The sequence below is a fragment of the Copadichromis virginalis genome, linkage group LG18 (assembly GCF_057382275.1).
Source record: "Copadichromis virginalis isolate Kocher_CV1m ecotype Utaka linkage group LG18, C_Virginalis_male_GT1.1, whole genome shotgun sequence".
In the NCBI taxonomy this organism is placed as follows: Eukaryota; Metazoa; Chordata; class Actinopteri; order Cichliformes; family Cichlidae; genus Copadichromis; species Copadichromis virginalis.
Window position 1 is genome coordinate 19,229,925 of NC_140635.1, and position 16,771 is coordinate 19,246,695.

Below are 16,771 nucleotides of genomic sequence, written 5' to 3' on the forward strand. Positions count from 1 at the left end.
AGGGGGTCTCGTTGGGCCACCATTAGACACTTCATTCGTTCATCACTAATTCGTTTTAAATGACTGAGGGAAAGGTGAGCACTTTATAAAGCAATCCAAGCTTCCAGCAACTCCCCACCCCCTTCCATTTTCAGGTCTGTGCAACAGAATGCTGATAAATGAAAAACGTTACACTTTATAGCCACACGCTTCACTTCTGCTGGTGGCGTTTTTAAACTGTAGTTATCTTTATCACACTACTTGCGTTGCAGTAGAATAATCAATAAAGAGAGTGAGGAAATCTTGTGCTCTTTTTCCAAGCCTCATCTTGAAGAAACCAGTCTTTGTTACTAGGAGTGTCACTACTAATAATTTCAGTCATTTTTATACAATGGCTGTATTTCGTAGAGCAAGCTGGTATAATGGAGTGAAACAACTTTTATAATAAATCATACAAACAACTCTGCTTTTATTGAGTATTTTGTTTCATTAAGGTTCTGAGTATCACATACAGTTTATTTTAACACCGGGGAGTTATTAGAATTGTTTACTGAATGATAAAAAAAAATGTGACCATAGTTTAAGATCTGAACCCTAACCTGAGATCTACGACTGTGTTTTCGCAATAGTCAGCTCAACAGTTGGATGTATAATTCTGAAGGTCTTTACAACTGGTATAGCATCTACACAATAAGTGAAAATCACAAGTTATGAGTCAGTTCTTTACAATGAAATAAATGAATAAACCTTCTGAAACCTGCTAATATTTGGAACTTAAGTATGATATCATCATCATCATCCAAGTGCAATAAGGACAAGATTTTATACAACTGCTTTATGTGGATTTTTTCTGCTTTTTCTTCTCTGCTTCTTCTTCTTTTTCCTTTTCAATCTCAGCCACCAGGGTCTCAATTTCCTTGGATTCCAAAATCTGCAAAGAACAAAATGCAAACCCATTAGCACTTTAGTGAACTAGTAGAAAAAATAAAGTAACATTTGCCTTGTTAATTACCTTCAGTGGCTGATTTCGTCTGATAACAGCAAGTTCAATATTTTTCCCTCCTGACTGGACAACCTGTGACCAGCAAACAAAAAATAAAGTGAATACTGTGACCAATTCAGGACACATTTACTACGCCTGCTAAGACCACACACACACACACACACACACACACACACACACACACCCCCCCCCCCCCCCCCCATTGGAAAGCTATATAGAAGTTATAGTTTATTTGGCAGCAGTTTGTGCTCTTTGATGAAACCACGACTGTTTAATTTCACATCATAGAAGATGTAAATACACTGAGTTCAACATATATGGAAATGCAGAAACTAATCGTAACCTTACCTCAAGCAAAGCTTTGATGGCCAACTTGATTGCCTCATTGTCCCCAGCAATGGCTTCTTCTGTGTAATTCTTCTCCAAGAACTCTCTCACAGTTTTTGCGCTACGGCCGATTGCATTTGCCTGTTTTGTTGTTTTTCAAAAATACATTTTTTAAAAGTCATTTTCATACTTGTACAAGAAACCTTTTGGACACAGAAATCCTACTGACCTTCCAGGCATGGTACGTTCCTGACGGGTCCGTCTGATACAGCCTGGGAGTTCCATCGTAGTCAAAGCCAACAATTAATGCAGAGATGCCAAACGGCCTGCGACCATTGCTTTGAGTATAGCGCTACAAATACATTTAAAAAAATAAAAATTAAAAAAAAATTTGACAGGTTATTCATGACTCTGTACTGAAAATGAAACGGCTAGCAACCATGGTGCAGTGCACAAATGCCTACTGAAAGGAATAGCTAACACATGCCTTTTTGAAGGTGTTAACAGTAAACGACTGCTCAGATGCTTCCATACCTGTTTCAGTGTAGCTATGTAGCGTGTGATGTATTCCACTGTGACTGGGTCCTCAACTGTTAGCCTGTGGCTCTGGCACTCAACACGAGCTCTGTTTATCACAATACGAGCATCTGCGGTCAAACCTATAAAACAATGAATGAGGCCATTTAACACATTACAAAGCTAAAACAAAAATATAAAAGCCAAGTACTAACACATGACACAGCTGTCTTCTACTATGCCATGTTAAATAATGAACACATTATTCAGTTATGGAAAGAAAAGTATTATCTGGGATACCTGCAAATGCCATGCAGACGTGCTCATCCAGTGCGCATATCTTGCGGACAGTCCTTTCCTCCTGTAACTTTGCAACAGATTTCTTCTCCACACCAAGGACAACAATGTCTTTACCTCTGATTCCCACCTGCATATATAAAAAAAGAAAAAAAGAAAACATTAATATTAATTTTCTCCCACAGGCTAGCAGTTGACGTGAGTAAATAGTATACAGCAAATATTCAGATTCCCAAATAAATCTACAAAGCGGATACCTCTGCATGTTTGATTTGGCAGAGTTTTAAGCTGCAAGGCTCCAAATAAGTTTATGTGTCCAGGTGTAAATGAAAAATTCCCCAATAAGTTGACTAAAGAAAGTAAGTACACAATGCAAAGTATATCAGAGGGACAGCTCAGGTTGAGGTTGAGGAGAGATAGTGAATACAGTGAACAAGGGAGCTGACTATGGAGCTGCCAGGCAGGAGCAAATGAGGAAGAGCAAAAAGAAGATACATAAATGTAATGAAGGTGGACATGCAGAGGGTTGGCATGACAGAAGAGGATTCTTGGGATAGGGTGAGACAAAGGCAGATGATCTGCTGTGTTGACCCCTAAAGGGAGCAGCCAAAAGAGGAATTAGAAGAGAGTGATGACATTTTTCAGTTACAACTAGGGCTGCCACAAACGATTATTTTGATAGTCGACTAGTCACCGATTATTTTTGCGATTAGTCGACTAATCAGATCATCATCCATTGGACGTAAAACTACAGCTTATTGCACCAGCAGCATCTGCTCTTATATAACTATCATTAGCTTACAGCTTTAAGTGTTTAAGGTCTGTGCTAACTAAAAATAAAGACAAGATGATAGTTTATTAAATTTTAATGAAATTTGCAGATTGTTTCGGTGAAGTTTAATAAACTCCTTGCTATCTAAAATATAACAGGACACTGGAGTATATTCTGGAGCATCTCACACTTCTGATAATCAGTTGTCTGCTTGAAGTTTATTCAGCTGTGTAAAAACTATAACTTTAATCTCAGACAAACTGATTTACTCAGGAACAAATAAAATACAAAAAAAAAGCCAAACAATAACATTTTAAGTTATCTAAGTGACTCATATATATTTAACCTGAGTAGCGAAAGACGGCGGTGGGTTTGAAAACGATTTGCGGGGAGTCCGGTGTTCTCACGGCGCTAGTGAGCCTAGCCCCCGGCTCGCTAACGAGCTAGTGGGTAACAGATGTCTCCGAAAACGTCGGAGCGCTTTTGAAAATATGTGGTGTCCTGATAAACTGAGCAGATATTTGAGGTTTACACAGCTACATTCTCGCCTGAAAATATGTTAAACGTTTATTTTGTGACCCAGAAAGAATAATAAGAGTAACATTAAAACTAACTAGCTGCCGCCATTGTTGGAAACTGCGCTGGGCCGCGCTATGAATTCTGGGACACAGCTGCTCCTTCTTCTTCTTCTTCTTCTTCTTCTTCGGGGTTTAGCGGTAGCTGACATCCTTGTACATGCAATGCTGCCATCTTCTGTTTCAGTCCGTTATTACACTCTTAAATCCTGCCACTTATTCCTGCGTCTTTTGTGATCTTACAAAGCTTCAAACGACGCGTCGACTATTAAATCAGTCGTCGACGATTTTGATAGTCGACGTAATCGTGACTAGTCGACAAATCGTGGCAGCCCTAGTTACAACCTCAGTAAAACCCAATTAAAAACTCTGCTCAGGTCACAGGTGTTTGGTTTTTTTATTTTTATGTGAGGTTTTTTCTGTGGTCCACCTGTCCAAAAAGGAGCCCTCTACAAAGTAATCAGTTATCATAGCCAAATTTACTCAACAACCCTGATTAGGACTTATTTAAGATTACTCCCAAACACTCTAAAGTTAGAAATTTTTATTTTTTTTTGCATTTATTTTCATATAATAAATATAAACCGTTTGGTTTAGCCTTCATCGTTTCTCAGTGTCCTTTCTAAGCCACTATTATGACAGATGTTACCTGTAACCAGGGGAGCTGCGACTTAGTAGCTTTGTGAGTTTATAACCTTTGTCACTAAACCTTAACATAACTACCATTAGTTATGAGGCTACTACAGTGGCTTTTCGGTGATTTAGAGGGAGATATAATATGCTGAGTAAAATTCAACTTTCCAGACCAGGTAATAATCAATCATGGGTACTTGCAAACTCCTGTCAGTTAGTACCAACACAACGAAAATGAAAGTTAAGTGAAGAGTGACACAGCGACAAAATGCTAGCTAACGCTGACTGCTTTTTGTTTGCCATTTCCGGCATTAAAAATATGTATTACACATTAGCACGCCAACAAGCTCGTAAAATTGCAACAAAGCCTTTGTCCATAACAGAAGGTGTTAAGAAAGAAAACTGCTAAACACATAAAGGAAACCGCTAGCCGCGCGTTGATCGGCTAATCTAGCGTCACCCATGTTGCTATCGTTAGCTTTAGCATTAGTTTCATTTAAAGACTTACCGCTGTAGAACCTTTCTTTACAGCTTCCTGTGCATACTCCACTTGAAACAGATGACCATCGGGAGAAAAGACAGTAATAGCTCTGTCATATCTTGCCGCCATTGCACCGCAAGACGCGTATTATAGCAATAAACTGGAGAAAAGGCTACCAAATGATTCAGCTTGTTAGCAACAAGCGATTCACTCCGTGTGTTGAAAAGGGCGCCTGCGCATGACCTGTGAACTGAGACGATACCAAAAGTGGAGTCCACCCAGAGGGAACTTGTGATTAAAACATAATACTCTGTATAATTTTATTGGTTCTCCGAAAAACAGAAATCGTAAAAAGTAGAATATTACACTACGAGCATATACGGTATTTTAATATCAAGTTTCATTTACTTTATATATTGAGAGAGGTTCCTCCTTTGAATACGGATGCTATAAGAGTGAATAAGAGTACATAAATCCCAGGACTGATATTAGTTATTACTACCAAAATATATGCAATGTTATTTTTAATTAGATATATACACTAAACGCTCCGCTTTCCCCCTTTTTCTGGCAGTTTATTTTATATGGTCTTATGGTCTAGCTCTAGACTGTTCCATTATATGAAAAATAGGTGAAATTGTAATTTAATTAAGCCAAAATGTGTGTGATTTTAGCTATTTAAATAAATTTTCTTATATATTATGATTTATCTGATCTTAAGTTTTACATCAATTACTCATGTATGGTCAGAACAAGCAGAAATCAGTAACTATGAGTTAAAATGTGCTACTTCGTCCCCCAAAACGGACCACCGCATTACGAAATTGCATCGTATTCTCAACTGCTTGATCTGAGTTCTACCGATTTGTTCAGTGTGTTAGCTACTTTTAACTTTTATGCTGTAGCTTACGTTAATATTCTATAGTATCACCATGTCGGTGGCATTTGCACCTCACAGACAGCGTGGGAAGGGTGATATAACACCCGCTGGAATACAAAAGGTAATTCATCTATTTTAGCGCGTCGCAGAATGGAGGCTGTGGCATCAAACGCGGCTAGCCGTTGAGATAATCAATGTAGCAGTGCCCATCCAAGTCCAACTGTGAGCAGCTCAGGAACAATGTTACAGGGTCAGAGCGCGGTGAATATGAACCTCCCTGGAAACGGCACTCCACGTGTGGAGTACGAGTCTTGGGTGGATTTATCGGACTAACGTATAATTGTGTTTTAGGTTAATGGAGGCCTGTGGTTTTGTTAGCAAAGCACAGCTAGCTAGCAAGACGCGTCTTTTGTTGGCTAGAAACGCACACTCACATTTTACAAAACACGACCCTTCACTGTCTCAAAATTAAGACAGAATAACATTCGGCAAGTAAATTAATTGTCACGCCAAATGACCAAGTTCGTCTGCTTTATTATGAATATTTTGGGAAGTTATATTGAGTAACACACGTAATAGAAATATCTGAATTTACCATTGCAGTTACTTGATGAAAACAACCAGCTGATCCAGTGCATAATGGATTTCCAGAGTAAAGGCAAAACGGCTGAGTGTTCACAGTAAGTTATTTGAGTTATTAAGTTTTTTTATTTTTTTTATTTCACGTTATATTTATTTCAAGTTCCCATTCACTCAAACACTGCACTGTTCACTTGCCCAGGTATCAACAGATGCTGCACAGAAATTTAGTGTACTTGGCGACGATAGCAGACTCCAATCAGAACATGCAGTCTCTCCTCCCTGCTGTGAGTATGAATTCTTAGTGGTTGTTGTGAATGACTGAAATGTCTGACTGTCTTCTCTGTACCTGTCTTCTTCGATCATACCCAATTCAGGTCACTTGGGTGTTTTAGATAAATCATCAATGTTAAAGAAACATTTTCTTAATGAGATTAAGAATTTTGAACAAAGTCATGATTTTTTTTTTTCCCTGTCAGCAAAATTAAAATAAGTCTTTTGAAAACCCTCACTGTTATGGATGTTCAGTACAAACAGACTGCAGTATTTCTTTATGTATGAGTGCTATCTGTTGAGCTGTTGTAGCTGCCATTTAAGGATTTATTGCCAGTAGTGCTCATTCGCAAGGCTTCATTAAGTAAAATAAATATTTTGGGTGAACAAATTGAATCCTTTGCTGAGAAAATCTATTCATTTCTCAGTTTGGTTAAGCTCTCAGGCACTTGTTAGTAGTGTTTAATATTGATATTGTTTTTATTGGTAGTAGTGTAATTATTGAGTCTGCTTATAGTTGGATTATCCATGCTCTTAATCATTTTGTAACAATTACCCATTTGAATAACAAGTAGGCTACAAGAGTCAAATATGTCAAAAACTAAAAGCACAATTTATTTTTTTCAAGTCATTAAATGTAATCTTGATTAACTCAAAGGAGTGTTTATCAACTAGAACATTTATTAAACCTCAAATAAAGGTGTGCTTTCCTTGACCTTTAAATATAACCGAATTCCAATAAAAGATGTAAATAGGTACATGGAGAGAGGGGGAAAAAAATGGTTGAAGTTAGCCCGAGAAAGCCCATCTCACAAGAGCAACTGCCAGTCACAGTGGATGCAGGCAAATGGGGATAAAGAGTCATCATTATATCTCGATTACCTTTGGAAGCCAAAACTTAATTCATATTAAAACTTGATCAATTACTCAGCCCTAAGGTTCCCAGCATCAACAAGCAACACTGTGTACAATGTGTCTGAACACAGTGTAGAAATGGCCCAAAAAAGGCTTTTATTTGCAGTTTATTTGGCGTGCTCATCTACGCAAAACAGTTGTCGGCATCGAATAAGAAGAATTGATAAGCTTGGAGGCATAGAATTTTATTAGACTTGATTAATTCCATTAAAATCTGTTATCGATTTTCAACTGGAACTATTCTTGCATTCCCATCCGTAGTTGCGAAGAAGCACAGTGGTTACAAAAGTGATTGAAGTCACTGATTTGCTAACAATCATATAGTAAAGGAGTGAGTGTATTCTTATGAGTAAATGTTGCTTACATACCTTAAACTCAGATGATGAGTGTGGGCACATTCATTTTCTTAATATGCTGCATGGTGAGCATGTTTCTGGAGGGGTTGTCAATGACTCAAACAGCTGAGATTAGGACCAGCTGTTTGAAAGAAATGCAGACTAGAGAACGGTTTTAATTGCTGCTTTTAAGCCATAAACCGTTTAAACTGCTGCATGCATAACAGTCTTAGTTCAGGCTAGTTTTTTAAGCCAGTTTTGTTCAGTTTGTTGCAACTTTGTCTATCTATGCATTTTTTAATCATTGAAGGTTTCTAGCTGTTCCTTTTATTGAAAAACGTTTTTCCTTTCAGTGTATATTAATAGATTTTATTCTCCTTACATTAGTGTTCTACATGAATGTCGCAATCTCTGTATCAGAGTTATCATATTTTTTTCAGGAGTTTTTATCTCGAGTGGCTCAGGTTGAGATCTGTTTTCAGAGAGGTCATGTGGATTTATTTTTTTGTCTGTGTTGTGCACCTACAGCCGCCCACTCAAAATATGCCCATGGGTCCTGGTGGCATGAACCAAAGTGGCCCCCCTCCTCAGCCTCCTCACGGTCACAACATGCCCTCTGAGGGTATGGTCAGCGGCGGCCCTCCAGCCCCACATATGCAGAACCAGATGAATGGACAGATGCCTGGTATGTGTCCCCCCCCCTGCCTTGTCTTTCTTTTCTCTTTCTCCTTTTCCCTCAGTTCCTGTCTCACTTGGGTTGCCTAGCAACACCACAGAACTGTGAGGGAGGTCGCTCTAAGGTATTATAGGCAAACATGCTGAAGGATGATGTCACCCATTTGCCAGCTGTGGTGGTCTTGGGCTTGATTCTCCATCTGATTGTGGTTATCCTTCTCTGCTGAAGTAGCATAGTTCATGCATGCATCATTGTCTTTCTCCTGTTATTGATTGTTTTGTTTTTTTTGGGAGGGAGCATTTTCTTTTCTTTCTTTTCTTTTCTCTTCTTTTCTTTTTTTTTTTTTTTTTAAGAAGAACTGAATTAACAATTTTATAAAACAAAATGTGCTGACGTCTGCACCACATGGTAATTAACTGAGGAAAAATGAAAGATATTTGACAAGCCCTGGTAGTACACATTGTGTTTCCCATGTTTCCCATCATGCAGTTCTTATTGTTACATAACAAAGGTAACATCATACACAGTTGGATCAGACATTAAACAGTCTTTAACCTGCCAGCTGCATAGCACAAAATCTGGGTAATGTCCTGTTGTAGCCATTTGAAAATTTAGGTATTTGTCCTTTGCTATTCACAGCAAGTGTGTGGGCATCATGTGCCTTTGCCTCCTGCACACTCGGGCAGCAAACTATAAGTGGAGTATTTCTTGTTGTGTGCTAGATACGAGAAAATGCAACAGCGAACAATCCCCTGACCTGATCGTTCAGCACTATGTGCAGAAATGGAGTAGTCACACAACATAGAAAACACTCTATTATTGTTCTCCTTCGAATTGTGATATCTGGACCCCGTGTTTCATACATTGCTTAGAAGATCCAGTATTAACTGTGTGATCCAGGATCAACTGATCCTTGCTACTGTTATCCAGTTTGTTTGGTTATTCAAAGCTGCAAGAGACTTAGATTTGGCAGGCTGGAATGAATCCTTCAAGATGACTGCTCGTTCTTGTTGTTATCGACAAGGGAAAAATATAGAGACAAGAAAACTATGATTGTCAACTCTGTGATGAAATTATTAGAAAAGTCATCTGGATGTAAATAGCATCAATAGTAACTTACAATTCTACTGGAAGTCTCAGAATATATATATTTTTTTCTGTTACCTTTCAAAGCATCATGGAGATCTTCTTCTTATTTTTCAGGACCTAATCACATGCCCATGCAAGGTCCTGGTCCAGGCCCCAACCAGCCCCCGAACATGCCCAGTGGCTCTATGAATATGCCCCCCAGCAGCCACGGCTCCATGGGTGGCTACAATCACGCTGTCCCTTCCTCCCAGGGCATGCCATCTCAGAGCCAAATGAATATGACCCAAGGCCAACCCATGGGAAACTATGGGCCTCGTCCAAACATGAACATGCAGCCCAATCAAGGTAAAGCAGAAAACTTGTTATCTTCTACTCAATTGCATTAATTTCCAATTGCATTATTGTATAAAATCGCCCTTCTTTTCTTTTTAGTCATCGTGGACGTGAAATAGGTCTAAAAATACATTCACAAAAGAAAAGTCTTTAACATGTTGAAAATGGTTTTGCAGTGCCTTGTCATTTCTCTGACAGCTCATTTTTATTTTTTATTTTTTTGTTTACTTCAGGTCCAATGATGCACCAGCAGCCTCCCTCACAGCAATATAACATGCCTCCTGGTGGTGGTGGACAGCACTACCAAGGACAACAGAACCCAATGGGCATGATTGGCCAAGTCAACCAGGGGAATCATGTCATGGGGCAAAGGCCAATGCCGCCCTACAGACCCCCACAGCAAGGTATATTCTTTCGGAGTGTGTTTCTTATGTGTGCGAGTTGTGAGTGTTGGTCTTTCCTCTCCCTAACCCACCCTCCTGTATTTCTTACTCTCATTCCTCCCAGTTCCCTCTTATTTCCTCCACTGTTGCTCACAGAGATGTTGGCGACTAAAGATGTAACCTAGAGCCTCCCGCCTCTATAAAAATTAGTCAAGTGACCAAAAGAAAGCTTTCTACTAGGAACTAGTGGCAAGGAATCCATCCTCTTTACTCTTCCCCTCACACAACCAATCCAACAACACCTTGAATCTACTTGTGTGTATGTTGTGTGTATGTGTATGTAGGACCCCCTCAGCAGTATCCAGGGCAGGAAGACTACTATGGGGACCAGTACAGTCACGCAGGACAGGGAGCATCAGAAGGTAGGAGAACCTTCCAGCCGCTTGGAAACAAGGAAAAACAAAAACCTCAACAAATGAACCCAGGACTTGTGTTAAAACACAAATGATGCAAAGAGACTGTGACAAAGCAAACACTTCAGTTTCTTCATTATTTTCTGGGGAAATCAAAGTAAAAAACAAAGGTGCTGCTGTCCATTGATAAATCAGGATCTAAGCAGTCATACAGTTCTTGTAATGCTGACTCCGCTTATTCGTGAACGGGTCTCTTCGAGTTGGGGTGAAAGAAAAGTCAGGGACAGTCTTATTTGAGGCGTCACGGTAAAGTTGTGCAGAAGTAGCCTGATATCATGCTACTGCACTTTTTTGGTGCAGTAGCTGATAAGTACATATGTGTTTATATATATTTTCTATTTGAGCACTCAAGAGTTTTCCTCATTTACCCATTCACATACTCGCATTACAATAGATGCTATGGGGGAAACTTATGAATCACTATGTTGCCCAAGGATACTTCAACATGTAGATTAGAGGATCGAACTGCCAACTTTGCGATTTACCTCCTGAACCACAGCCACCTTATTCATATTTATAAGCACTTGTAGGTGTGCCTCTGTCCACTTCACGTAAAGCAGACTGACATTTGAAATCAAAAACTGTGGGGTTTGTTTAAGAGCCGCAGTAGCGACACTGAAGTCTTCAAATGTTTTTTTTTTTTTTTAAAGTATGGCACCTTTGCATTCTTGTCAAAATATAACGGCTCATGTGCAGTAGATTTTCTTGTTGTTGGTGTATTTAGGGATAGTATTAATTGCATAAGCAAACACACTTTTAAGATTACCTACTAAAATGTAGCTTTTTTTTTCTTTTCTTTTTTTTTCTTCAATTAACATTTACCTTTTTTTTTTTCTCCTTTTGTTTTGATTTTCCCTCTTTCTACACTGTTTCTCTTTTGACCTTTCAAACACAAGTGATTTGCTTTGGGATTTTTCTTTTTGTTTGTTTGTTTTTCTTTTTAGTCGTTTTAATGGCAAAAATGAGGAAAAATATGTATGTTAAAAATGTGCTGCTATTAAATATGATTGTGTATGTTTGAAATTCACAATAATGACCTGTTACCTCTTTTTTCCTATCTTAGAAGAAATTATTAATATGTAAACTTGTACTTTATTTTTATATTCGTACTTATTCATACAAAACTGATGTTAGACTTCATACTTCACACAAATCTGATATGGTGACTGGACACTGACTTCTGACCCTGACACTCCCTACTACAGCTGTAGTGTAGCAGTAGTGTCTGAGTTTTATTTCCTCTATAAGAGCACTGGCACATATCATACTCTTACAAATCAAATTCATCTCTTCATTGGATAGTAAGATATTTTATTCACAGTCTTCCTTGCTTTTGTGCTGTAGTCAATAACATGTTGCTCACATTCGCTGCTGCCCCCTTCCCCCTCAAAGGTAATGCTCAATATGGCCAGCAGCAGGAGGCATACCAGCAAGGCCCACCTCAGCAACAGGGATATCCTCCTCAGCAGCAGTACCCAGGTCAACAGGGCTATCCACCCCAACAACAGGGATATGGTGAGTTACGGCAAAAATTTTATTTCCCCTGTAGGAGGCGCTATAAGCCCTCTTTGGGTGCCTTATAGCCGTTGAAAAAACATTGTTCCTTTATACACTGTTGCTTGATGTAACTAAGCTTTGTGCATATCAAGATATCATTTTGAGCAGAGAGTTGAACGACACAACCGTTCTTAATGATTACAGTTACTTAATTTTAGTAGTGCTGTGTAATATCATGTTAGCAAATTATACATGATAATAGAAACTGTCTGAAAAATAATTGAAAGTAGAAACATTCATGTTTTACAACAATACCTGGAAATAAATTAGTCAAAAAATGTTTTCCTTGCACTTTCAGTGTAGCTCTTGCAGCTTTTAGGCTTTTCTTTCCTCATCCCATTTTTCTCTGCAACTTTCCATCACTCACCCTCTGTCTGAGCCAGAGCTCATGCAAGTAATGAGCTACTGGAGACGCAGAGGTTGTGAGGTGAGATCCATCTGGCACATACACATGCCTGCTCTCTCAGGCCCCCACAAGGTTATGCTCAACAGCATAAGGCATTATGAGCGCCTAATGATGTTGCGTGGGCCTCATTTGACTTCAACTCCAGTCAGACTTTGCCCAGTCCTTCACAACATCTGTACAGGAGCATATATAACATAATAATATAATATATACACAACCTTTTTTTTCCCCCCCTGCTTTTTTTCCTGTCTTTCTGGGGTTTTTTTTTTTTTTTAAATGATGCTTGCTCCTCTAATGAAGACCAACAGAATCTCTTTGATGTCTCCTTGCATTAGGGAACCACTGCCTGTCTCCAGCCTGACTCACTCGCTCTCATTCATTACTGAGTCAGGCGTGGTGGAGGCAGCCGTAACAAATGGGTCTGACAGATCCGCTATTCTTTTTGTCATCCATCACTTTTTTTTTTATTGCAGCCCACTAGTTAATGTAAACTAACAGGTATTTCCCAAAGTTTTCAGAATAACAAGTCCAAAGCATAAGAAAAATGGAAATGAGTTTGGCAGAATCAGAGCCGGATTAGGACTTCAAGTATAAACCTGTTTTTGATGCTGCACCTTAACACTTCAGTAACACTGGTTGACAGTCAGTTTTTATAGAATTTTCCTGCACTGCATGCTTCAGTGCTTCAACCTAAATTAGTTTTTTTTTTGTTCCATATCCTTTCTTCTTCTTTTTAATAAACTGTGTTCATAATAAACTACACTGTGTGGAAGCATTTCATTTCTCTGTTAACAGTGCCCAGCAATCAAAGAGTTTTGGGTTCACTCAAGGCTGACAAGCATAAAAAGTTCTCCATTTATTAATGTGTTTGTTTGTAGGTCCCTCCCAAAGTGCCCCAGGACAGTATCCTAACTATCCTCAAGGGCAGGGACAGCAGTATGGGGGCTATCGCCCTCCACAACCCGGTCCCCCACAGGGCCAACAGCAGCGCCCTTATGGTTATGACCAGGTGAGTATAACGCCAACAATGGACAGTGACAGAGGCTTGTCTGTACATTGCACTTAGGCTTTCTCTTACTGTGTTTATTGCCATGCTAAGTTGTATGTTATATATAACTCTCAGTTAGACCAGTAATTAATGTAAGTGAAGTACGATGGTAAAAATTAAGCAGTAGTACGTTATGCATGCTGTCATCATATTCGGTGGTTAAATGTGTTCTTCCTAAAAGGGTTTTCTATGTTAATATTGTTGTGTTCTGGCTAATGTGGTATGCCATTCCAGTGAAATATGAGGGCTTTAAAGAAGATTCTTCCTTAAACTTGATGCAGACTGCTCTAGTGTTTAAAGGAAGATCTGTTTGTTGCCCTGTATTTCCTGTGGTCTTATGTGGGGACCACAGCTACACTTTGATATCTTTATCTTTGAATATTCAGGGGCACATGAGGAAATAAAGACCCGGGGATTTGAACCCCTGACTAGCTCTGTAAGAAGCAAAGGTAATGGTTGCTGTGAAGACCTCAACGTCCAATCTAGACGCTTGACCACCTAGCCTTAATTTGCATTTGTTTTGTTTCTTCTGTCTCTCGTCTGTCTTTCTTTACCCATCTTTTCTTTTTCTTAAATTTTTCCTTTTCTATTTTTTTTTCTTTTTTTTATTAACCAGGGGTCGAATTGTAAAGATATGAGGTCCAGAAACACAGCATTCTTAGATTGTAATAAGACAGACAGGAGCTCACATTCTCTGACTGTCCTTAATCTCTACAATGTATGACACTGGTCTTCATAACCAGTGTGTTTGTTGGATTTAAATTTTATCTTTCAAATCATTGTTTCCAAATTTGCTTCCATTGCATTTTCCATTAAAGTCAAACACATACTTCGACCCCTGTGTAGGAATAAAGAGAATACTGCTGTTCTTCCACTGAATTTGTCTCACTTGAAAATTAGTGTCCACTGTTTAATAAGGATTATCGTCCTCAGCCATGCTGCTGCTGAAACCTGAGGTAAAAAGTTCGAATTTAGAGCTCACAGGTTGTGAGGTTATGCTGCCATCTGCTGGTCAAAACCAGTCAGTGCAGGCATAAATCACGGTTTGCAGTATGATATGGTTGAAACCACAGATTTTTGTCTGCACCTTATTGAGATTTGTGAACATAAACTTCTGATTTTTTTTATTTATTTATTTATTTTTGTTTGTTTGTTTGTTTTGAAAAGGTCAGTATCACGAGGATGTTGCATTTCTCTCCACAGGGCCAGTATGGAAATTACCAGCAATGAGAAGTGATCACAGCAACCAACACAGCTCTGCTCTGATCTCTAAGCTCTGACCTCTGGTCAGTTACGAAGCAGACTTTAATGATGGTTTTAATCTCTCGGACACAAACACACAATGCTCAAAAATACAAGATACAGTTTCCCCTCTCTTTGGGATTTTATCTTTGCTGATAAGATGTAGTCATGTTTATCATATTTGCTGACATTACGTCAAAGTCAGCGAGTCACCTCTGGTCCAGTATGTCTCAAAGCAGCAATGCCTTAAAAATGGAACTGCCTTATCCTTTAGCATTGCAGATTGTGAAATGGGCTAACAAAATTTTGGATAACACATGATGTAAATGTACAGTTTGAATCTACGTGGTGCATTGTTTCTCGATCCTTCAGCTCCCCGATCATCAGAAGCAATAATGCCAGCAGTAGGTAATTGTGTGGGGGACGGGGAAAGATGAAATGGTGCACCAAGTGAACTTCCAGCTAGGCCATGGTACATGTCTTGATGTATGTGATGATGTAAAAATATATTTTATGCTTTTTAGATCAAGCTAACTTTGTATAAGACATTGGAAACTAGTACTAAAGCTGTGTTGTTAATTTCATCAAGTGTATGTGTCAATGTTTTTGTTTCTTTGGTTTTTTTTTAATGCTCTTTAAGATCCCATCCAGCACATTTCCTTTAATTGTTTAATTGTGGAACAATTAAATTAAATCTGCAACATCAGCAGCGCGAACACCGAAATATAAGAACAGGGATTTTTTTTGACATACACAGTAATTCATCAGTAAACAAATATGAACATCATACTTATCAGAAATCTGGTGTATTCTGCGAGTTCTTTAGATTTTTTTTTTTTTCTCTTAAAAAAGTGGGTGAGTAATTTTTTTTTTTTTTTTTTTTATTTTTTCCCAAACCCACAGTACTTGACAGAATAATGGTTGTTGGCCTCTATTTCATAAATGCGCCCGAAGAGGTAATATGTAGCAGATGCCACTGAAAATTGTGAGTAAATGCTCTCTGGAGCCCTGTTTTTATTTTTTACTTTTTCTATACATGCACCTCAGTCTTGTCCATTGACTGCAAATTAGTGGATGGGGAAAGAATCCAACTCGGTATTACAAATATATCTGGCAAGTACTTCATTTGTTAGTTGATAACGTTAGTTTGTTCACAGTGCTGGAAACCCTCCTCCCCTTTGAATAAACGTCTAAGTTGATGCCATTCAAATAGTGTTGTGTGTGAATAAATGATTGTTACTGTCAAATATGTAACATAAGATGTGAAAATAATGTTCTGAAATCGATTCCTTAATTTCACAGTAAAGACTGGTTGTGCAGTTTTATATTACTGGCTTGATATCTGTATTATGGTGCATATTTTATTGATTCCCACGTGTACAGCGACATAAAAAGAGGAATTCAGTGTCCTCCTGGTATTGTTTATATGGTTGTTTTAATATTTTTCATTCTGCACCCCATTTAAGTGGTGGTCACATTTGTGTCATGGCAATGTATAACTGTACATTATAATAAATCGGAAGAATCTTTAATATATTTTGCCGTGTGTAATTTATAGATATTGACAGTTTATCAAGAGACTGTTTATGACACCAGAAACATTCATCCTGAACAGCATAAACAAGATGTGCACTATTGGTGCTGTCATAATGTGACAGTATGATATAATTGTTTTGTCTTCATCTGCTATCTGGTAGTCAGTTTCCAACTGATAATGACCCTGCCCTGCTCAGCAGCGTGTCTGCTTTGTCCAGATGCATCCAGAGAGGTCCAGACCACATTTACACCCAAAATTACCTTCCGTGTCCCTCTTTCCCCTTCTGCTCCCTCCAGAGAGGGAGAGGGACTACCTGTCACATTGGGGGGAGTGATACAGATGGTACACCAGATGTGTGGCCAAAGCACGTGATGGGAGAGCGGTGCGGTATTAAGAGCGCTGCGGACTGCTTGGGATGCCTTAGTGCTGATGAAATGTGTGTTTGGATTAATGAGTGCAGCA

General features: G+C 38.8%; 2 protein-coding genes across 7 annotated transcripts; one reads left to right on the plus strand and one right to left on the minus strand.

Annotated features, from left to right (window-relative positions):
• Nucleotides 1-428: 428 nt before the first annotated feature.
• psma8 (proteasome 20S subunit alpha 8) lies at nucleotides 429-4,838 on the minus strand. The gene is made up of 7 exons (XM_085438248.1): nucleotides 4,611-4,838; nucleotides 2,126-2,252; nucleotides 1,844-1,968; nucleotides 1,539-1,661; nucleotides 1,331-1,450; nucleotides 992-1,054; nucleotides 429-910 (listed from the first exon to the last, which is right to left on the minus strand). The coding sequence occupies exons 1-7, from the start codon at nucleotides 4,710-4,712 to the stop codon at nucleotides 815-817; spliced, it is 756 nt and encodes a 251-aa protein (XP_085294374.1). The 5' UTR covers nucleotides 4,713-4,838; the 3' UTR covers nucleotides 429-814.
• A 562-nt stretch (nucleotides 4,839-5,400) lies between these two features.
• On the plus strand, nucleotides 5,401-16,304 carry ss18 (SS18 subunit of BAF chromatin remodeling complex). Of its 6 annotated transcripts, XM_085438244.1 has the most exons (11): nucleotides 5,402-5,584; nucleotides 6,067-6,143; nucleotides 6,245-6,329; nucleotides 8,094-8,250; nucleotides 9,445-9,675; nucleotides 9,897-10,067; nucleotides 10,391-10,468; nucleotides 11,912-12,034; nucleotides 13,361-13,491; nucleotides 13,917-13,979; nucleotides 14,734-16,304. In XM_085438244.1, exons 1-10 carry the CDS (start codon nucleotides 5,516-5,518, stop codon nucleotides 13,932-13,934), a joined length of 1,140 nt encoding a protein of 379 aa, XP_085294370.1. In that variant the 5' UTR covers nucleotides 5,402-5,515; the 3' UTR covers nucleotides 13,935-13,979; nucleotides 14,734-16,304. The 6 variants fall into 6 exon arrangements, with proteins under 6 accessions (XP_085294367.1, XP_085294373.1, XP_085294372.1 ...); XM_085438243.1 differs by having other exon boundaries at nucleotides 13,917-16,304; XM_085438242.1 differs by lacking the exon at nucleotides 13,917-13,979.
• Nucleotides 16,305-16,771: the final 467 nt, after the last annotated feature.